The sequence below is a fragment of the Cebus imitator genome, unplaced genomic scaffold (assembly GCF_001604975.1).
Source record: "Cebus imitator isolate Cc_AM_T3 unplaced genomic scaffold, Cebus_imitator-1.0 Scaffold78, whole genome shotgun sequence".
Classification (NCBI taxonomy): Eukaryota; Metazoa; Chordata; class Mammalia; order Primates; family Cebidae; genus Cebus; species Cebus imitator.
Window position 1 is genome coordinate 5,531,697 of NW_016107393.1, and position 24,135 is coordinate 5,555,831.

General features: G+C 35.0%; 1 protein-coding gene across 7 annotated transcripts in view; it reads right to left on the reverse strand.

Moving 5' to 3' along the window:
• The window catches only part of PDE1A (phosphodiesterase 1A), a 398,027-nt gene that overhangs the window by 56,439 nt on the left and 317,453 nt on the right, over nucleotides 1-24,135 (reverse strand). For all 7 annotated transcript variants that reach the window (XM_037740053.1, XM_017532761.2, XM_017532763.2 and 4 more), the window contains 5 exons: nucleotides 18,648-18,773; nucleotides 14,712-14,813; nucleotides 14,471-14,591; nucleotides 2,430-2,511; nucleotides 186-306 (listed from right to left, as the gene is read on the reverse strand). In XM_037740053.1, the coding sequence (XP_037595981.1) occupies nucleotides 186-306; nucleotides 2,430-2,511; nucleotides 14,471-14,591; nucleotides 14,712-14,813; nucleotides 18,648-18,773 (552 nt within the window). The remainder of the gene's footprint in view (nucleotides 1-185; nucleotides 307-2,429; nucleotides 2,512-14,470; nucleotides 14,592-14,711; nucleotides 14,814-18,647; nucleotides 18,774-24,135) is intronic.

The following is a 24,135-nucleotide window of genomic DNA, read 5'->3' on the forward strand; positions in this document are numbered from 1 at the left end:
TATTTTGTGTATTACACTTCAGGTCTCAAAGGCAGATGCAATATAACATAAAGCCACTAGGTGGCAATACTACCAAACAATTCTTGTAATTCCCTGCCTAGACGTGAGAAATAGAGATAAGCATTAAGGAAAAGGTTACTAAACACCACAAAGATGAAAAGTGATGCAAAAAAGAAATATCATACCTGCTTGCCACATAGGAGGAAGTTTCAGCTTTTGAGGCTTCCTCTATAAGAGGAATAACAATTTTCTCTGTTGAGTCTGTCAGAAGAGAAAATGTTGGCTCTACTATGAAATCAATGAAACCTACAAAAGCCAAAATGAAAAGACAGAGATAAATTCAAGTGTTACAATTTCCTGAATTCTGAAATCAGAAATAATAAAGAGCTTCTGACAATCCTGGGATAGCAAGAATCAACTAAAATATTGGTTCTGCTTACCCTTTGATATTGTTTTAATCTAATAACAATCTAGGGATAGTTTAACTGCTCTATAAAATAATCCTTGAACCTTGGAAGATACAGAATTTAAGCTTGCTAACTCAAGTACATTGGCTTTTCTATTTACTATTCAGCCTCATATAATATTGCTAACAATAAATTTAGACCTAATGAGAGTGACTATAATTTCCTCTATCAGCAACAGGGGTCATTCTCCTTTTTGAAAGCACATTATGCACATTTTGACTTTTATTATTTACCAACAAGAAATCATATCTAAGCTCGAAAGAAATTAAATAATTGAAGATTTTTCTCAGGTAACAGGAAGACAATTACTTTTTGTTTCTTATTATATTAAGCTTTCTGCAGTTGTGTTAATATTTCAAGTTTCTGTTTATTATTCTCTGAATGTAAAGTGTTAGTTCACAGCATGTGGGTGTGTTCTGTCAAATCAGTGAAGAGAAAAGTAACATCTCTGGGAGACAGCATTAATCCCACCACTTTGAGATGTCAGGATTGAATGAAGACTTTTACATTTAAAGCACTCATCAAGATAGAAAATGACACACAGAGAAAAGGGCATTGTCCTCTGGGAGAATTTTCCATCCCGTGTTTAGGCAGAGAAGGAGACAACAACCTATTCTAAGGTATGTGTACACAGCAACATCCCAGATCCCAGGACTGGTGGGGTGCCTCAAGTCAAGAGTTCGTTGTTAGAAACACATCTGAGAGCAATAAACTACCACCTCAATATAGGAGAATAGTTGGAGGGAGGCTTTTTAAGTGATATTGTCCTGGAAAGTATGCACATTTCAAGATTGTCCATGAGATGCTTGGATAGAAGTAATTCACATTTCAAGTAACTGGATTACTTATGGTATATAATAAGGCACATTTTTAATTTAATAAAACTTCAATAGTTTTAACTGATGCCTTCACATTAAATCAATAGTTTTAATTGATGCCTTCATGTTAAATAAATGTTAACTGACCACGCAGTGTACTACTTCTAGTTCTGTCTGTGTTCTTAAACGCCTGAGATGTGTAGACTGTCAACTGAGGCATCACCTCTACTAACATGGCAGCAATTTATATTACAACAGCAAGCCTCAGAAACTTCCATTCTCCTCAGCTTGGCACATCAGGTCCTTAGCCTGCCACACTTACTAAACAAGGATAGGCACCTGTGTTAGGGTCTCTGGAAAAACAGCTGTTGAAACTTGAATGGGAAGGGAAAAGGTCAGAGCACCCAGCTTTCCGACAGCTGACTGCCCCAAAGCTTTGTGATAGGTGGTGCCGGAGCATAACTACAGAGGTAAGGAGTGATCCTTATGTTTATTGATCATATAATTCAGTAACAAAAATGCCGGCTCAAGGAATAACTATGTCAAGTATTTGAGCCATGTAGCACAGCAATAATATGTTTTAATAATGGACTGAGCTTGAAGTCCCCAACACAAATACAGATGATAGGAATAAATGTGGTTGGGAGCATTATCATTTTGCAAATTTCCTGTTGTTGGTTAATCTCACATCATGAGAGAATATTTTTTCCAAATTAAATGTGCACTACTATATTAAGCATACCATGCAAACTTAGTGATAGAACAAGTACACTAATATTTTCATTGAATTGACCTATAGCTAAAAAATTAAATTACAGAAAACAATAATCAGCAAAAACAAAAACAAACAAAAAAAAAAACAAAAAAAGAAACAGCATAAAATAGTCTCCTGCACAAGAATATTTTATATTTTGTAAAAGGTACATGATAACCATTATATTTACTAATGTTGCTTTATTGAACTCATCTTGTGAAAATGCTTCAAAACTTCTTATTTAGCACCATATAGACCAATTTAAAAATCGAATTTATCATGAATATGGAGTGAAGTTTTCATGGAAGTTACCCTTTGAACAATATGGTTTATACATTTGAAAACTGACAAGCACACACATACTCCACTACCACAAGTCATCAGTATTACCTATTTGTGACTGGGCCACCATAGTTGACTTCCGATCACAAAGTGGGGAAAATGGAAGCCCTAACTCAGCTTCTTTATCTCCCTGGAGAAAGAAAAACACGTTAGTATAGACTTGGGTTGGAGAAGCTAAAATAACAAGCAACCTAGGATACAAAGCCTAGAAAAGCCACATCTTTCCTTTCTTAATTAGCACTACTTTTTTGTAAAACCAAAAACTATTGTCCACGTTTATATAATTTTTCTTGGATGATCTCCTTTTGGGGACATTTTGCAGGGAGAAAAATGATGAATGTTTTCAGCACCTGGAGACTTTGCTTTGCATTACAATCCCTTCACTGTAAAGAGACAAATGTTTTCTTTTTGGAATTTTCTAAAGTCATCGTAAAATACCTAGCCATCTTAGTGTGTTATCTGACATTTAATTAACAATCCAAGTTAATTTATTTATGCCAAGTATACCAATAGACCTTTAATATCTAAATTTTGTGACAGAACTGTTTTTCAAAATTAAAAGTATATGAGCATTTTGAAACATCTTTCTATTCATTAACCAAGTTTTATGAAATCTTCCTCAATAAAAAAATGAGGACTATCTTCAACATTCTTACATTCAGTGTGCATAAATTTATTCTAACATATTATCAGAGAAAATTGAAATGTCAATAGCTTTTTAATTATTTGATCCCATCTAAAATAGATTAATTGAGCATATATGTTAAAGAATTCCATTTATATTTGGGTTTTACATCATGAGAAGTAATTAAATTTTCATCTTCTAAAACACAGGCTGCTATTCTGGTCAAATCTTTAATATTACAAGGTTTATTAAATTTTTTTTCTTTTTTTTTTCATTAAAGGGAATGTGCTTATGAAAGGAATAGGAAAGGATACTTCCTTGTTCTTTTCATTGCAATTGCCTGGCCATTTGAAAGAATGTTTTAGGTTCTATTTTCTCCTAATTTATTGGCTGTATACCTTCATGAGGAACACCAGCCTTGCATTGTAAGTCCATAACTTAGGATAAAATACCTGTCTAAGGACTCCAGTTTCCTTTCACTCTGTTTCCACGAGCATCTTTATATCCCACCCTTTAAAATGTCGTGTCTACATGTAGCTTTACAAAGTTTTTTGAGAATATCTTCTAGTGCAGTTCCCCTAAACGATGCCTGTGATTATGAGAGTTACAGGCAGAAAGTCTGGAATCAGAAATGTTGGGGAAAATCTAGACATAACCATCAAAGAAGTAGCAAAATTAGTTACAAAAAGGAACATTTTACTCTGCCATAACTCAGAGAAAATAAGGAATAAGAATTTCTGTGACCTCTGCCAGCAGCTCCCCTAATTCCTCTGGATACTAATAACACTAATTCCATTTGAAATTGTTATTTATACTCATCTTAAAGGACAGAAGGAAGGGAATTATTAATCCCATTAGTCTTAGGGTCAGAAGATATAGTCAGCTGAATCACTGCTGTTGTAGGGCTTATTGCTGTTACTTCAGACATAGCACAACTTTTGCTGAAATGAATTCTCCTTATCTATTACCTAATTTTGTGATCTTGATTTACACATTTTAGGAATAAAATATAATAGATATTATAGTATCTATCCTGAGATTATCTAAGATAATTTATATGAAGCATAAGGACAATGCCTGCCATTTAGTAGTCATTAAGTTTAGCTAATAAGAAGCATATTTAGGCTGGGTGAAGTGGCTCGTGCCCTGTAATCCCTGCACTTTGGGAGGCTGAGGCAGGTGGATCACGAGGTCAGGAGATCGAGACGATCCTGGCCAACATGGTGAAACCCCATCTTTACTAAAAATACAAAAATTAGCCAGGTGTGGTGGCATGTGCCTGTAGTCCCAGTTACTCAGGAGGCTGAGGCAGGAGGATTGCTTGAACCCAGGAGGCGGAGGTTGCAGTGAGCTGAGATCGCACCATTGCACTCCAGCCTGGTTAACAGAGTGAAACTCCCTCTCAAAAAAAAAAAAAAGAAAGAAACATAATATATAGTAGCAATAATATGAATGCAATATGTGCAAATTAAAGGTATTTATGATGTCTAATGAATATATGAAATAGTTTTAAAACACAGGAAATTGAAGTAGTGCTTAATTTAGCATGTAATAGAGAGGCATCAGTTTTTTCTCCGTCTTTTTTTCTAGCAAGGAATTGACAAGAAAGTAATTCCACTTTTGAAAGATTAGTTTATCTTCAATATGAGAGATGACTTGGGGTGAGTTGAGGATGACTTCCTGGCTTCCAGTGTGAATGGAAAGGAGGGGTCTATTGGTGCCATTAATGGGAACCGGATGATCTTGGTGGGGGGGTTGCGGTTTGAATATTATTATGGATTTGGTTTTCAACATGTAGAGGATAAGGTGCAAGAATACTATCAATAGTTTATGTTAAAATATAAGAAATAATATTACTATTGATAAAATAATATAAAATAAAATAAAATAGAAATAAAGCTACTGATAGGCTTTTGGGAACCTGATATTAGAGATGCTTATTTAATATATGCAGATATAACTGAGTTCTATTTTTTTGTATATTTCTTAGGTTGGTGCAAAAGTACTCGTGATTTAATTGTCAGTAGTCTTAGAGTCAGAAGATACAGTCAGTTGTATATTGGCAGTTATAACTGCAAAAACCACAATTACTTTTGCATCACCCTAAATATTATATGATTGTTATCTATTAAATACAGCTAAGCTACATTTAACTTTTTTTGGAGGGGGGTCAAGATGCTGCTATCTAGTATCTTAAGAACACAAATTTAATAGATGTATTTTTATGCTCTGTGGTATAAGTTCTTAACTTTGGCCTGAAAAAGGCATTATGGTGATTTACCTTCTTTTTTTTTCTCTGAGATGGAGTTTCCCTCTTGATGCCCAGGCTGGAGTACAATGGTGCCGTCTTGGCTCACTGCAACCTCCGCCTCCCAAGTTCAAGCAATTCTCTTGCTTCAGCCTCCTGAGTAGCTGAGATTACAGGCATCTGCCACCACACCCAGATAATTTTTTGTATTTTTAGTAGAGACAGGGTTTCACCATGTTGGCCAGGCTGGTCTTGAACTCCTGACTTCAGGTAATCTACCCACCTCGGCCTCCCAGAGTGCTGGGATTAAAGCCATGAGCTCCGCACCCAGCCACTTTCTTGAGCTAAATTTTATAGAATGTTGAATGGCAACATTTTTCATATAGGTCTTAGGCATTTGACAGACATATGCAGGACTGACCTTCCTACAGATGAAGAAAGAGAGTTTTATTTTCTATCTGCTTCCTGTACCCCACAATTAAGTTAGAATATTAAATTTTCACTGTCAAAGCACATTGAATGCTAAAGTACATTAATTATTTAATTTATTTATAAATATTTCAAAGTGTTATTTACTCTTTAGGGTGAATAAAGGCCACGAGTGCAAGATTAGTAGGGAGCCCTGTAGGTAAACTGTGAAGAAACTAGAACTCGTATAAAGAGAATGTTAGGATCTCTGAGTATAAATTTGGCCACCTTTATAATTTCCTCATTCTATCCCAGGACAGGGAATATTTACATTCCATCAAGGTAAAACCAGAAGTCATCACAATAAGCATTGTGTAAGAAGAGTTTATACTTTTCTTGGAGGTTTTGCTGTCATTTGAGGGTGCTGCCCTCAGGAGGCCTAAAATACACTTTTAAAAATCATGAGGAGGCCAGGCACAGTGGCTCACACCTGTAATCCCGGCACTTTGGGAGGTCGAGGTGGGCAGATCACCTGAGGTCAGGAGTTCGAGACCAGACTGATCAACATGGTGAAACCCTCTCTGTACTAAAAATACAAAAATTAGGCAGGCATAGTGGCTGATGCCTGTAATCCCAGCTACTCAGAAGGCTGGGGCAGGAGAATTGCTTGAACCCGGGAGGCTGAGGTTGCAGTGAGCTGAGACTGCACCACTGCACTCCAGCCTGGGCAATAAGAGGGAGACTCAGTCTCAAAAAAAAAAAAAAAAAAAAATCAGGAGAAAGTAGAAAAAGTGGTCCCTTCAAGGCACCTTGAGGTTCTTAGGCTCCACAGCTTGTACCTGTCTTTACAATTCACTGGAGATCCTTGAAATTTCTTCTCTGAGAGGCTATAACAGAGAACTAGCAATGGTTTTTCAATGCTTTCCTACCAGTGTAAAGTGCTCTGACAGCCATTAATAAGGTGTGAAATCCAATGACTAAACAGCACATTTTTGTTGTCATTGTTGTTGTGTTTTACATTTCTCTGAAGTCAAAAGAATGTCTATGTTGTTTTTGTTTTTTTTTTAATGAAGAAGATAAGACAGGGTAAAGTACAGAAATCTTGAGAAAACCCTTTCATTGAAACTTCAGTTTTAGAGGAAGAAGCAACGACCATAGCAAATATTCAGGCAGCCCCTGACCACAGGTTTAGGAGACACTCTAAGGCTGAGGGTAGAATTTGAGAGCCCATTAGTTCTTTAGAAGAATTTAATTGCGAAAGGAGAGGAAGATGCACTAACTTAGCCTTATTTAGAAAACTTAAGGAATTCAGGCCATCTAATTACCCTTCTTTACTTCTATAAATGGGCCCTTCTGAATTCAAAGAACACCACGAAAAACATTTAAGTGTTTAATAACTATAGCAACTAACACATTCACTTTCAGTAAAATATGTGGTCAGATATACTGTATTTCTGTGAGTGTTATAAATATTTTATGGAATATTAGAACCCCTGGAGTAATCAGTGTTTATAGTATTTTTTTAGCTCTTGAAATGAGAAGCTTTAATTTTTACATTTAAAATTATCTTGGCTCATAGCTACAGTTCTTTTCATTTATGCGATTTTAGGGGTTATGTTTATGATTTTGTAAAATGCCAGATCCTTGGCTGAGAATGGACTAACTAAATACATTTGTATTACTGTGAAAAATAGAATTTATTTTGAAATAATACACTTCACTTCTAGCAATGTTTAAAAATAGAGAGGCCTGACTGTATACAATTCAAGGTAAAACAACCATGTTGACCTTTCCTTCCAGATAACTTGCATTTCCAATTATTTTTTTCTTCTTGACTAACAAGGTAATAATTATTAATCAATGCAGCTTTTGTTCACATATAGATGTTTTTCATGAGTCACAAAACAACTAGTTGAAGAAGGGAAAATTCACTTAGTTATTGTTATTTAGTCTAAAATACAAACACATTTTGATGGAAGTGACTATATTTGTAAAAAATATAAATGCATTGACTTCTTATCTTACCAATCTGACATGTGTGTTCAAGCGGAGAATAAAAAGCAAAACCTGTCTTCTGTTACTAATGATTATTTTTTTGGCTGGTATCTCCGCCTCTGATCTCTCTCTCATATCAGTCATTGTTAAAATGAATGCAGCATCCTCCAAATCTACCCATTACTGTCAGTAGAGGCAACTGCGTTGATGTTTGTGAAAACTCAAGGAGACATTAATCGTATTGATAAATATCACATGCTTGTTGTGAAAATGCCTTGGAAATGAGAACCTGCTCCACTGGTTTTTACCATCAGCTGCTTACTCAAGAGCCAGAAATCAGCGTTTCTCAAGACTGCAAATTCTTGATACAATTCTGATCTCTGGCTAGTTTCCCATGGCTTTAGAGGGTGAAACTAAAGTAGCACTAAAGAATGGGATAATATTTATGGAATTTTTAAGAATAATACAAATAGCTTATCTCCCAGAAATATATGGCATTTTAAAAATTCTTGGTGTCTGAGCCCATTTATTAGATACAATGAGTTTGGTAGACAAACTAATAAGAAATTGTTTTAGAAGTTAACACATCACAAAATTCCTCCTCATTTATCTGAAATATTCACACACACACACACACACACACCTTTCTTGAAAGGTTGCTCTTGAAAAATTCTAAAAATCAGCTATTTCCTTTGGTAGTTTTCTGATTTTTCGAATTTCTATTCAGGCTCTAATTTTGTTCAAAACCAATAGAAGGAATTTCAAATCTAGCATTACATTCTGCAGAGCAAAAAGGAAAATACTTCTCTTAATTGGCTACTTTTAAAACTTGATGATTGCTTTGGACATATGCTTTTAAATTGTTCCCAGATCTCTAGAAGTTCAGCTTTAAGTAACTACCAGACAACAAAATATTTCATAAGCAATGGTATAGCATGCCGATACTTTGCCTTGGAAGAAATATAAAGCTTAAAATAGACTAGCAGGATAATAAATACCACCAATTCCTCACACTTGAAGCCTTCTTATATTTATTCTGTCACTTTGTCCTTCACAATCATCCTGGGAAGGAGGCAGGATGGGAATAGGTAAGAAGGCATATGTACAGACAGGAAGGGGAAGACTCATTTGTCCCACTCCTGGAAGAATGAAAAGCTAGGGCTTACCCTTGAGTTTTCTGAAGTCAAGTCCAATTATCTCTCTACTTCGCATTATTAGGCTTCTTATGTTGGACCAATATACATAAAATACAGTCTTTAACAAGAAACACAAAATGTTTACATTTAAATTGTAGCTGAGGACCATGATGAGTTCTGGACAGACCTTCTTTGATTTACCTCAAAATCTCCAGCACAACCAGTGGATTTAAGACACAGTATTTAGATGCTTAGTATTTTCTAAAGGAATGAGGACATATATTTGCAAATTGCTTTGTAAAAGTGTTGTTTTCACTGTCTGAGATGAAAATCCCAGTCACCTTGGCTAAATGCATAGCAGAAAGGTATCAGCACTGTGGGTCTGACAAAGTGATAGTTTTACAGATGGCTATGTGAGGGTGAGCAAAAATGAAACATACAAGAACCACTGCAGTCCTGCTCATTTCTAGGACATCTGCATAGATACACAGACACAGTTCCATATCTTTATATCAAATCAGAGCAATGCATACACCAAGGAGTTTCAGATTCATTGCTTATTTACCTCCAAAGATGTACATTATGTGGTATGAACAACAATAAATAAGGGTACTATGGGATTTATTTAGTTAGTTTGGAGCAAGAAAACATTTTACCTGTTAGAATCAATGTCATATTTCAGTGTAAGTTTCATAAAGAAAAACTTGTTTTGCTTGAAAGACATATTGGTTGGCAGTGCAAACTTACTTACTTTGACCTTTAACTCTACATTTTTCTGTTTTGCTGCATATGTTTCTGAAGGGGATTTGAAAGTCACTTACTTTTAAAAATCCAGAAATTGATGAACTTATAAAACATCTCACTCAATTTCTTTGAATTCATTAATCTCATGATCCTGTCAGGTATTCTTTGTTTTGAAATCAGTAAAACAAAAGGATAATTTAAATCATGATATTATTTGGAGACTTAATGGTAATTTTCAGGAGTCTCTGAAATTTTAGTTTAGTTTTTTTCCATAGTAATTTTTTTAGGGTCTTATTTAGGTCAGAGATGAGCCACCTTCATTATGAAATACTCTTTTTAAAAAAGATTAAAGGGAAATTTATGTGCAAATCAGAAGTGTATAAACAGGAATATACTTGTATAACACTCGATTAAGATATAGAGCATTTCCATCAACCCCAGAAAGTTGCCTTAACCTCATCCAAGGAACCCTAACCCGTATAGTTACCGACCATTCTGATTTCTATCACCGTATATTAATTTTGCCAGTTTTTGAACTTCATATATTGGCCCTAATTTTCTTTTTACTATTGATTTGTGGCAGTTCTATATGCAATTGGATACAAATCCTTGGACAGATATTTGTAGTAAAAATATTTTCTCTCACTCTATGGTTTTCATTTTCTTAATAGTGCCTTTGGAAAAATAGAAGTTTTAAATTTTGCTTTTGTCCCCTTCATTTTTTTTCTTTTATGGGTAATGCTTTATGTGTCTTCTCTAAGAAATATTTACCTACCCCCAAGATTAGAGAGGTATTCTCTTGTATTTTCCTCTAAGAGCTTTATAGTTTTAGGTTTTGTGTTAAGCCCTTTAATTTTGAATTAGGTTTTGTGTAAGGTGTAGGTAGGGAACCAGTTTCCTTTTCTTCCCATATATTTAATAATTGTTGTTCCATTTCCTTTCATGGGAAGACTTTCCTTTTTCCATAGTTGTTTTGGTGCCTTTGTAGAAGATCAAATGACTTTATATATCTGAATCCGTTTCTGAAATCACTCCTCTATTTTAATGATCTATTTGCCTATCCCTATGCTCTATGCCCAAAACACAGTGCGCTGATCACTGTAGCTTTATACTAACTCATGTAATTAGGAAGTGTAAATCCTCCAATTTCTTTAGTCTTTTTCAAAATTGTTTTGGCTACCTTAGACTCCTACATTTCTACACAGATTTTAGAATCAGCCTTTCAACTTCTACAAATAAGCCTGTTGCAATTTTTGATAAAGATTATGTTAAATTTATTAATCAATTTTGGAAGAATTCATATCTTAGAAATATTGGCTCTTTCTGTCATTAACATAATATATCTCTCTATTTACATAGGTCTTCAAAATGCTCTTAACAATATTTTGTGGTTTGCAGTGTGGAGGTTTCATATACACCTAATTAAATGTATCCCCAAATGTTTTATTATTTTATGCTATTATAAAGCATACTGTTTTAAAATTTCATTTTCAAATTGTTTGCAGCTTGCATACAGAAATGGGATTGATCCTACAACTAATAAACTCATTTATTAATTCTAGCAGCCTTTTGTAGATCGCTTGAGGTTTTCTGTGTAGATGCTCACGTTTCTGCAAATAACAGTTTTATTTATTTTTATTTAATCTATACTTTGTTTTTTATCACCTTCCTGTACTGGCTAGAACTTCAACTCTCACCACTTCTATAGAAGAATGCAAGGTTGAGTAGAAGTGGTGAGAGTAGCCGTAATCATTTTAGAACATAAAAATGTTCAATATTTCATCCTGAAGTATCACATTAGCTTTACTTTTTAGCAGGTTGAGGAAGGTCTCCTACTTCTGGTTACTCAGAGTTTATATAATTAATGTCAGTTGAATTTTGTCAAATGCATTTTGCACATCTATAGGGTTGATAATATATTTTTCTTTTATTTCCTTTAATATGGTGAATTAATTAACTTTTAAATATTAAACTGACTAAAGTTATGATATGATATGCACTTCCTTACTAAATTGCTGGATTTGATTTCCTAAAAATTTTTTAAAGTAAAAAAAATTTCTTTAGTTTTATAACAGATGTGGATGTGTAATTTTCTTTCCTTGAAAAGTCTTTGTCAGGTATTGTCAGGAATTATGCTGTCAAATTTCCCTCTTCCTCTATGTCATAAAGGAATTTGTGTAAAACTGGCATTATTTCTTCCTGAAATGTTTGAGAGAATTCACCATCTCTCAATTTAATTGAATATTAAGAACTGAAATCAGAAATAAGAATTAAAGCTGTCTAAGCCTGGAGTTTTCTTCATAAGAAGAGTTAAAGTACAAATTCAACTTTTTAATATTTCTTTTTTGAGACAGAGTCTCGCCCTGTCGCCGGGCTGGAATGCAGCGGCATGATCTGGGCTCACTGCAGCCTCCGCCTCCTTGGTTCAAGAGATTCTCGTGACTCAGCCTCCTAAGTAGCTGGGACTACAGGTACACATCACCACACCCAGCTAATTTTTGTATTTGTAGTAGAGATGGGTTTTCACCATGTTGGCCAGGATGATCTTAATCTCCTGACCTCATGATCTGCAAAGTGCTGGGATTACAGGCGTGAGCCATCATGCCCAACCACAAATTCAACTTTTAAAAACATAATGAAAATTCAGACTACATGTTTTTTTCTTGTGTCTTTGTTTCAGTAATTTATATTTGTCAAAAAATTTGACAATTTCATCTAAGTTTTCAATTTTATTGGCATAAATTATGCATAATATTCCTCATCCTTTCAATGAATGTAGGCTCTATAATAATATTCTCTTTCATTTATAGTTTTTTCCTCTTTTTGATCCTGGAAGAAATTTCATTACTTTTTTCAGAGAGCCAAATGTTATCTTTATTAATTTTTGTTATTGTTTGTTTTTGTTCTGTTTCATTGATTTCTGCTCCTATATTTATTATATCCTTTCATCAACTTATTTGGACTCAATTTTCTTAACTTCTAGCTTCTTAAGATGAAACAGAGATAACAGACTTTATTATACCTTTGTTTTTTCTAATATAAATATGTAAAGCTATAACATTTCCCCTAAGTACTGCTTTAGTTACATCCAACAATTTTGTTTTCAAAATCATTCAACTTAAGATGTTTTAAAATGTCTTCTTAACCTGAAAAATCCTTTTGTCTTTTTATGTTTCTGTTTTTGCATCTCTAATATCACAGGGCTATTAGTAAAGATCTCTAAGGTCTCTTTAGAGTTATCATTTTCTGGTTATTCATTGGTTGAGTATATTGTTATAATTTTTAATTGATCATAATAAGCAGTTAGCCTTCAGAATTTTACATTTAGTGTATTTTTTTCACCACAAAGTAAATTATTAAAATATTTCTCAATGCTATTTTTAGTATCAAAATATTTGAATTTAGAAGATGCTACTCAGTAACTTTCTCTAGGAATATGAATTGCAATGTAAAAGTGAAACCATGTATTATAGCCATCAACGATGGGAGACAGAAACCTGAGTCATCCGAACATAGTAATATATTTGATGTTTATATCTTCAGAACAGGTATAAAATCAATGAATAAACATTCACAATAAAGAACAATGCTGAGAAAGAAAATAATCTGAAAATATAGAAATAAAATAACTTATCTAAATAGGACTGTGATATAATAAAAAAATTTGTCTGATCTTCATTCCCATTTCCAGGCACAGAGCTTCAAAAACTTGTGGAGTTTCCTGAGTGATAGGAGACTCTATGCTAATGAGGCAACTCTTGGCCTATCCCCTAGATAGTTTCAGGATAGGGCCAGGTCACCAGAAACCAACCACATGATTAGAAAGTTTGAGCTTTTAAGCTAGTTGGGGGATATGTGGGAAGGAAGTGGGGCTGGACATTGCATTCAATCACATGGTCAATGGTTTAATCAACCACGCCTATGAAATGAAACCCTGATAAATGCTCTGGACAGAAAAGCTCAGTAGAGCATCCTGGTTGGTGAAAACACTGACAAGGCAGGAGGCTGGCAGTCCCTAACTCCACTGGAGATAGCAAGGAAAGTCTGCATCCAGGACTCTCCCAGACCTTTCCTTATGGGCCTTTTCATTTGGCTGTTCCTGGGTTGTATCCTTTACAATAAAATTGTAATTGTAAGGATAGCACTTTTGAAGTTTTGTGAGTCATTCTAGCAAGTTATTGAACGTAGAGAGGGTAGTGGGAACCACTGAACTTGTAACTGGCTGGTCAGAAGTGCTGGTGTCCCACAGCCCCATTCGTAGCTGGCATCTGAAGTAGAGCCAACCTTGTGGAAGACTGAGCCCTTTATTTGTGCAATTTGATGCTAACTCTGAGTGGGTTGCATCACAATTGTATTGTAGTACTCCAGCTTGGATTGTGGGGGTTGCAAAATAGGAACATGTATAAAGAAAAGATGAGTACTTGTGGCAGAGAACACCAGTCACAATCCTTATCCAGGCTTGTTTCTGATGTAACACTAGATTTTTTGTTGTTGCTTATTTCACTTAAATGTGTGTCTACCCAGCTAAAAACTATATTTCTCTGCCTCCATTGAAATTTCGGCCAGCAAGATTTATTCAGAACTGTTACATATTCTCTTCTCCTCTTTTTATTTTGAAAGCTATTTGCTGTCTCTGCTGTGGCACTTACGTCTTAACAGCAGATAACAATTCTTAGCTGTTTATGTTTTTCTTTCCCGAGAGTGGAATCTGAGATCCAAAACTTGACTCTTTTTAAAACATGTATCACACTACATAGGACTACTTAATACATTTTTCTGAAAGATTAATAAATTTTGCTGAAACCCCCAAGGATGTGTGGGGGCCAGTGTATAATAGTAAGTCACAAGCCCTGGATTCGGTACAGGAAAGGTGTAGGCTAATATGCGCGGTCACTGTTTCCATAAACATTCGCACAGTGTGTGAAAGAGGCACCTGCAGGAAAAACTCCTCCATTAGGGCCATGGTCCACCGATAGTGCAGCTTCCAGGATTTGGCTGGGTGGCTGATGTCTGCTGCGTGGAGAATCAGGGACATGGTTTTGGCTCTGTCAATCCTGTCAAACCAAGAACATGCTTAATTATTCAGAACAAGGGAACCAATTACAGTCTTTTCTGAGGACAAGCCATGGAACTTTAACATTATAAAACAAACAAACAAACAAACAAAAACCTACCCTTCAGGCTGCTGCAAACTGTTTCTTATATTTTTAATTTGCTGGAAGTGACCTGACATATCTGTAGATAAAACCATTTCAATCACTAGGTTCCGAAGATCCCTGTAGGGTCACCAAAAAGAGAAAGGTTCATTCAGCTCTTTATTGTTCTTAAGTGGAACACTGTCATAAATATCAATCTCCATGTTTTATTGTTCTTAATGGATATGAACACAAAAGACGCTACTTTTAAATGTGAAAGTCTACACAACAGTTTGACATTATTTTACGTTTTAACTGTCACGGATCTAAGAAGTTACCAGCAGTGTGAATTGCAATGGTGTTCACACCTGCCTAAAGAGCTGGTGCTCTCCCTTCTCACTCCCACAACTCTCCTGCACTCATAATTCCTAAATATTATCATTTTTAATCTGAATGGAACTTTAGCCATTTTAAAGAAAAACTATTCCAAATACAGAATTATATATTATTTGCATCATTTGAGGAAAAAAATTAGCCCAGTGGGGCCTGAGACTATTCTAAATCCATATGGTCAATGAAACTAAAAGGCTTGATGTCTCAGAGAAGAGATAGGGGTAAGAAGGGCATGAGTTTTCAAGACCCTCTTGGATCCTTCTTTATTTTGCATTTTTTAACAAAACTACTACTATTAATGAAATCAGTGCTATTCCTTCAATAAATTATCAGTGAGGCACTGAACTGTAAGATTAAATGTCTTCATATAATATATAAAGATCTTAGAATACTTTAGTAACTAGTTGCTTTCTATGTGTATAGAGACATTTAATCTTCCTAACAACCCCTGAGGGAGTATTAATATTTCCCACCAGAGGAGACTGAGTCATCTAGTCACACAGCTAGTACATGGCACAGATAAGATTCAACCCAAGAGTTCCTACTTCCGGAGCAGACACGTGGACCACTCCACTGTTCTAACCTTCCATCATAAGAACCCCAAAGAAACCAAGATTCTAAAGTGGGTAGTGATCGTCTGTTCAAGCTTTTGGGATCTGACCCTACATAACATAGAAAGAGCCATTGGTATTACTGACAGTTTTAAACAAGACACTGTAAATACAATAACCATATCACAAAGCCTCACACTTAGTAGAAAATAAGGCACCCCAGCAAATGCTTGCATGTTCCACAATTCCTTGTTTGCTCTGTACAGATAAGTTTAAAAAAAATCACTTGTACTAGAAAACATATTTCATTTTCATTGTGTGCTGTGGCCCGTAGAATAAGCTGAACCAAAAATGTGATGGAAACTTGAATTATGATCTTGCACAAAGATATTTTACCTAAAGATGATATAATCTAGTTGATTATTTGATTTTTTAAAAAATTACATATTGATGGTTCTTGCTGAAAATCATGGGCACTCAAAATTTCTATTGAATTTTTAGATGGAAATCATGAGAATCAATACTCTGCTTACTGTTCGTAATATTGGATAGCTTGCTTACTTTTACTTTTATTTAAGTAGTAAGGGAAAGGAAGCTATTAAAGGTAGTGAATAAAATTATTCTTAATTGTATTGTTTTCTCTCAAAATATGACAAGACTCACATTAGAAAAGCAACTGAACAAAAACGTTCATGTTATCTAAGGATAATAAGACTAGAGTTCAAGGAAGTCTATAGAATCTAATAAGTATATTGTGGTTTACACATAAATGATCGATGTTATCAATAATCAACTAATAATATGCTAATGAATTAGGCAAAATAACAAAATGTTAATTTATAAATTTTTTTGTGAAAACATTTAAATTAAGGCATTTATTTTTACTAAAGGTACTTTAAGAAATAAACAGATTTGCAAACAGAAAACATGGGTCTTTAAGAAGATATCCACACTTTAATTCTTAGTAAATGTTATTAAAGCTGTAGTAGCAAATAAATAAAGTGTCGGATCTATTATATTCTACAATTTAAATAATATGTATACTATTTGTTAAAACAATTCTATAAAAACATTCCATTAAAATGACTCTGAAGTTACCAAACAGAAATTTAAAGAAAATTAGTCATAAACTATTAGAATAAAATATTTAAAATGGTAAATAACAAAATATAATAGGAAATAAAATAACACTGAAATAGCAACAAAGTCCAGTTTGTAGAAAAAAGGTTTATTTCTTTGAATAACAACAAAAATTAATATCATGAAAATTATCTCTGGGAATGGTAATCACTGATTAAGAAAATAAACTAATACCCTACATGTAAATAATCTCTCTCAGGCTTTAGGAAATATCTCAGAACTTGTCTGCTTCTTCCTACCTTTGCCCATCTAATTTCTACATAGCCCAACAGAGGTCTCTTTAAAATTCTTTTACAATCAGATCCTGACATTTCCAGACTGTAAATCCTCTTGGGCTACTATTTCCTGCAGAATACAGTTAGGTTTGAACTGTGTGGGACCACTTATACACATTTTTTTCCCCTATGTCACACCTGAGAAGCAAAACCAACTCCTCCTCTTCCTTTCTCCTCCTCAGCCCACTCAATATAAGACAGACGATGAAGGCCTTTTTGATGACCCACTTCCACTTAATAAACAGTAAATATATTTTCCCTTCCTTATGATTTTTTAATAACATTTCCTTCTCCCTAGTTACTTTACTGTAATAATATTGTATATAATACACATAACATACAAATTATGTCTTTATCAACTTTTATATTATTGGTAAGCCTTCCTATCAAGGGTGGGCTATTAATTGTTAAGTTTTTGAAGTGTCAAAAGGTATAAATGGGTTTTCAGTTCAATGGAGGTGCCCCTAACCTCTGTATTGTTCAAGTGTCAACTGTAAAATGAAAGGCCTCAACTCTGTCTTCAAAAGAAAGTGCCGTCTTCCTGCTACCTGATAGCATTTTCTAGAGTTGCAAAAATGAGCCCATATTTCTAGAACTGGCCTTGAAAAACCAGGAAACTTTGAAAATTTGAAAACATACTCAGAGGATATTTAAGCTTATTTTAAACTCTGATTTTTATCTTTTATGTTTTTTAATGTTTTTATTGTCACTTTCCTTTTGGATATTTCTTTGTAGCTTGATTTAAGAAACAAGAATGAAAGCAAAAACCTTTGATATTTACATTCAAATGGAAACATTTTATAGTCAATTAACTGGCTTTTAATAAGTTTTTTGTTAAATATAAATAAAAGGCCTTTTCTTTTCTTGGTATAAGTGAGTCCCATAGAATATTAGGGACATATACTAAGAAGAGTCTATGATTAACAAAGTTCATATTTAATTGATTGTCCTTTACTTTTATTTGCAAAGTCCAGCAACCCTATTGCCAATTGAAGGAGATGATAATGACCAAAGGATCAAGAAAAAGAGAAGAAAGGCTATACAGAAGGATGGGGGTATATCTTGTCATTTTTCCATGCATAACAACAAGTATCAACATACCATGTAATTGTTTTCAAACAAATAGATACTTTGGAGAAATATGTAAGATTTCCTCTTCAATTGGGTCATTTTAGTATATTTGAGATTTTTTCCCAGATGTTTACTTTGTTTTTAAAAAACTCTTAACTCCACATATTTTAAAAATATATATATGAAAGAATAAATATAATGCTAAAATTTTGAATTTATGTAACACCCCACATTGATAAAAATTGAGCACAGCTCTATTCCAGAGAGCGTATAATTACGAATGAAAAAGTATTTGTTGTGTTGTATAGTCTTATTCAGGCATATGGATGTTGAGTTGACCTGAAAATACTTGAGCTCCCTCTAATAGAGTCTGGCTCCAGAACAAAGTCCCTAAGTACTAATCCTTCTCAGAGTCATCCAGTCAACAGTAATTAAGTTTGTAATACAGGGAAGGCATCGACTTTCATCTGTTTTCTTAACTTTACATCACATAATTTATCCCTTTCCTGAAATTAAATTTCCTCTAGGTTTTCTCTGAAACTTACCTCCAGTCATCTTTGGATAAATTTATCAAGATATTCATTTCCTCTTCTTGCATAAGTCGATAAGCTGCACTCACATGGTGATTCTCAAGGACAGAGCGATCATTATACAAAATGGCAACATCTGACCTAAGAATTAAAAACAAAATGCCCAGTAGAGAAATTCTTTAGACATCATGAATGTCTAATAAGACATACTCAAGTATCAAGAAGTAAATTAGTTTCTTTTATTTTTTATTGTATGATATTTTTAAATTTTATATAAACTCTATTTATTAAAGAAGTTTTAGGCTCATCGCAAAATTAAAGATGGTACAAAATTTCCCATATATTTTCTTCTTCCACACATGCAGAACCTCCCCATTGTCAACATCCCCCACAAGAGTGGTATTTTTGTTACAACTGATGAACCTACACAGACATATCATTATCATCTGATGTCCACAGTTTACATTAGTGTTCACTCTTGGTGTTGTACATTCTATGAATTTAGACAAATGAATAATGACATGTATCTACTATTATAGTCCCATACAGAGTAGTTTCTCTGCCTGAAAATCCCTCTGTGCTCTACTTCTTCATCCCTTTCTCTCCCTTAACCCTTGTAACCACTTATTTTTTTCACTGTCTCCATAGTTTTGCCTTCTTCAAAATGTTATGTAGCTGGACTCACATAGCATGTTGCTGATATGGTTTGGCTCTGTGTCCTCCTCCAAATTTTATTTTGAATTGTAATCTCCAATGTTAGGGGAGGGACCTGATGGGAGAGGATTGGATCATGGGGGCAGACTTCCCCCTTACTGTTCTTGTGACAGTGAGTGAGTTCTCATGAGAACTAGTTGTTTAAAAGTGTGTAGCACTTCCCCCTTTGCTCACTTTCCTGCCACCATGTGATGATGTGCTTGCTTCCTCTTCACCCTTCCACCATGATTATAAGTTTCATGAGGCCTCCCAGCCATGCCTCTTGTATGGCCTGTGGAACTGTGGGTCAATCAAATCTCTTTTCTTTATAAGTTATCAGGTCTCAGGTAGTTCTTTATAGCAGTGTGAGAATGGATTAATATAGAAAATTGATACTGAGAGTGGGGTATTGCTATAAAGATAAAAATGTGGAAGCAACCTTGGAACTGGGTAATGAGCAGAGGTTGGAACAGTTTGGAGGGCTCAGAAGAAGAGAGGAAGTTGTGGGAAAGTTTGGAACTTCATAGAGATTTGTTGAATGTTGTGACCAAAATACTGATAGTGATATGGACAGTGAAGTCTAGGTTGAGGAGGTCTTAGATAGAGATAAGGAACTTATTGAGAACTGGAGTAAAGGTCACTCTTGCTATGCTTTAGCAAAAAGACTGACGCATTGTGCCCCTGTTCTAGAAATCTGTGGAACTTTGAACTTGAGAGAGATGATTTAAAGCATCTGGTGGAAGCAATGTCTATGCAGCAAATTTGTTCAAGATGTGGCCTGGCTGCTTCTAAAGCCTATGCTCATTTGTATAAAGAACGAAATGACCTGAAACTGGAACTTCTTAAATGGCACATCTTAAATGGCAACACGAGAGAGAGAGTGCAGGAGGAATACTGCCACTTTTAAACCACCAGGTCTCATGAGAACTCCCTCATTATCATGAGAACAGCATGGAGGTAGCTGTCCTCATGATCCAATTACCTCCCACCAGGACGTTGCCTCAAAACATAGGGATTGCAATCTGAGATGAGATTTGGTGGGGACACAGAGCCAGACCATATCAGTCACTGTCCTTTAGACCCAAGAATGGTAAATCGACTGACAGCTTGCACTGTGCACCTGGAAAAGCCACTGGCAGTTAACACCAGCCAGTGAAAGCAGCCATGGAGGCTGTATCCTGCAAAGCCACAGAGGTGGAGTGCCCAAGGCCTGTAGGAGCATACCTCTTACATCAGCATACCCTGGATGTGAGACATGGAGTCAAAAAATACTATTTGGAAGCTTTAAGATTAAATAACTGCCCTGCTGGGATTCAGACTTGCATGGGGCCTATAGTCCCTTTGTTTGGGCCAATTTCTCCCTTTTGAAATAGGAGCATTTACCCAATGTCTGTACCCCCATTGTATCTTGGAAGTAACTAACTTATTTTTTATTTTACAGGCTTATAGGCAGAAAAGACTTGTCTCAAATGAGACTTTGGAGTTGGACTTTTGAGTTAATGCTGAAATGAGTTAAGACTTTGGGAGACTGTTGGGAAGGCATGATTGGTTTTGAAATATGAGAAGGATATGAGATTCAGGAGGGGTCAGAAGTGGAATAAAGTATTAGTCTGTTTTCATGCTGCTGATAAAGACATACCTGAGACTGGGCAATTTACAAAAGAAAGAAGTTTATTGGACTTACAGTTCCACATGGCTGGAGAGGTTTCACAATCATGGTGGGAGGTGAAAGCAAGTCTCACATGGTGGTGGCAAGAGAGAGAATGAGAACCAAGCAAAACAGGTTTCCCCTTATCAAGCCATCAGATCTCATAAGGCTTATTCACTACCACGAGAAGGGTATGGGGGAAACGCCTTCCATAATTGAATTATCTCCCACCGGGTCCCTCCCACAGCACATGAGAATTATGAGATTACAATTCAACATGAGATTTGGATGCGAGACACAGAGTCAAACCATATTATGAGCCAAATGCTGATTACAATTCACCATGAGATTTGGGAAGGGGTCACAGAGGCAAACATATCAAATAATATGTTTGGCTCTGTGTCCCCAGCGCAAATATCATGTTGAATTTTAATCCCCACTATTGGTAGAGGGACCTGGTAGAAGGTGATTGGATCATGGGAGTGGATATCCCCCTTGTTGTTCTCATGATAGTGAGTTCTCATGAGATCTGGTTGCTGAGAAGTGTGTAGCACTTCCCCCTTCACTCCTTCTCCTGCTACCATGTGAAAACACGTTTGCTTCCCCTTCATCCTTCTGCCATAATTGTGAGTTTCCTGAGGCCTCCCAGCCTCCCCAGCTATGACTTCTGTATGGCATGTGGAACTATGAGTCTTGAATCTCTTTTCTTTATATGTTATCCAGTCTCTGGTAGCTTTTTATAACAGTGTGAGAAAAAACTAATACAACCTTCCTCTCAAATTGGTTCCTTTCACTTAGTAATATGCATTCAAGTTTTCTTCATGTCTTTTCACAGATTGATAGCTAACTTCCTTGTAGCAACAATGTTTTCTTGTCTGCATATACCACAGTTTATTTATCCAATCACCTACTAAAGGACCCCTTGCTTGCTTCCAAGTTTTGGCAATTGTGAATAAAGCTGCTGTTAAGTATCTGTGTGCAGGTTTTTGTGTGAATGTGTTTTTAATTTTTTTGAGTAAATACCAAGGAGTGCAATTCATGGATCATATGGCAAGAGTAGTTTCAATTTTGTAGTAGATTGCTAAACCGTCTTCCAAAGTGGCTATACCATTTTTCATGCTTACCAGCAATGAATGAGAGTTTCTGCTGCTCCATTCTCACCAGCATTTGGTGGTGTTAGTGTTCAGGATTTTGGCCATTCTAATAGATGTGTATTGTCTGTTGATCTATTTGGGATCTCATTGTTTCAATTTGGATTTCTTTGATGACATGATATGGAATATCTTTTAATATGCTTATTTGCCATTTGTGTATCTTCTTTACTGAAGTGTCTGATAAAGTTTTTGGCCCATTTTTAAATTTGGTTGATAGTTTTCTTGTTGTTAAGTTTTAAGCATTCTTTGTATATTTTGGGTAATAGTCCTTTATCAGGTGTTCTTTGCAAATACTTTCGTCCAGTCTGTGGCTTGTCTTTTTAGTTAATTGATAGTGTCTTTGGTAGAGCATGACTTTTTAATTTTAATGAAATCCAACTTATCAATTAATCCTTTCCTATGTTGTGCCTTTGATATTATATTTAAAAAGTCATCACTAAATCCAAAGTCATCTAGATTTTTCCATGTAATCTTCTAAGAATTTTATAGTTTTTTGTTTTTAATTTAGGTCTGTGATCCATTTTGAGTTAATTTTCTACAGGGTGGAAGGCCTGTGTCTTAGTGTGGTTTATGCTGATGTGTCAGAATACCTGAGTCTGGGTAATTTATTTAAAAAAAAAGAAATTTATTTCTTACAGTTATTAACTGGAAAGTCAAAGATCAACATGCCATTATCTTGTGAGGGCCTTCTTGCTGTATCACCAAATGGTGGAAAGCGTCACATAGCAGAGGGACCGAGAGTGTAAGAGAGCAAACCATCTCTGTCAAGCCCCATTTTATAATGGCATTAATCTATTTATGATGGCAGAATACTGATGACCTCAATACCTCCCATTAGGCCTGACCTCCCAACCCTGTTACACTGGGAGTTAAGTTTGAAACATATGAATTCTGGGGAACACATTCAAACCATAGCAGTCTGTCTAGATTCTTTTTTTCTTTTTCCTTTTGCATGTGGATGTCCAATTGTTTTAGCACCATTTATTGAAAATATTATTTTTGCTTCATTGTACTGCTTTTACTCCTTTGTCAAATATCAGTTGACCATATTTTTTGTAGATTCATTACTGGACTCTCTATTCTGTTTTTGTTGATCTATTTTTCTGTCCTTTTACAAATACTACACTGTCTTGATTACTGTAGTTTTGTAGCAAGTCTTAAAGGTAGGTAGTGTCAGTCCTCCAACTTTGTGCTTCTCCTTTAAAATTGTGTTAGCTATTCTGAGTCTTTTGTCTCTCCATACAAACTTTAGAATCACTTTGTCAGTATCATGAAATAACTTGCTGATATTTTCATTGGGATTGCATTAAATCTATAGATGAAGTTGGGAAGAGCTGACATCTTGACAATTTTGGGTTTATCCATGAACATGAAATATCTGTCCATGTATTATTTCATTCATCAGAGTTTTATAGTTTTTCCTATAAAGATCTTGTGTATGTTTTGTTCCATTTATACCAAAATATTTAAATTTAGGTGGTGCTAATGCAAATGGCATTTGTGTTTTCAATTTCAAATTACATTTGTTTATTGCTGGTATATATGAAAGCAACTGACTTTTGTGTATTAACCTTGGATCTTGCAAACCTGCTATAATCACTTATTAGTTCCAGGAGTTTTTTGGTCAATTCTTTCAGATTTCCTATACAGACAAGATGCATGCCTTTTACTTCCTTTTCTAGTTTTATTGCATTATCTAAGACTTCCAGTATGCTACAAAAATTAGTTGTGAGAGGGGATGTCCTTGCCTTCTTCCAAGTCTTAATGGGAAAGCCTCAAATTTTTCACCATTAAGTAAGATGTTAGCTGTAGGTTTTTTATAAATAGATATTCAATTTTTCTAATTATTTACTTTTTAATTGACAAATAAAGTTATATATATTTATCATGTACAAGATGATGTCTTGACACATACATCTCTCTCTCTCTCTCTCTCTCTCTCTCTATATATATATATATATATATATGTGTGTGTGTGTGTGTGTGTGTGTGTGTGTGTATACACACA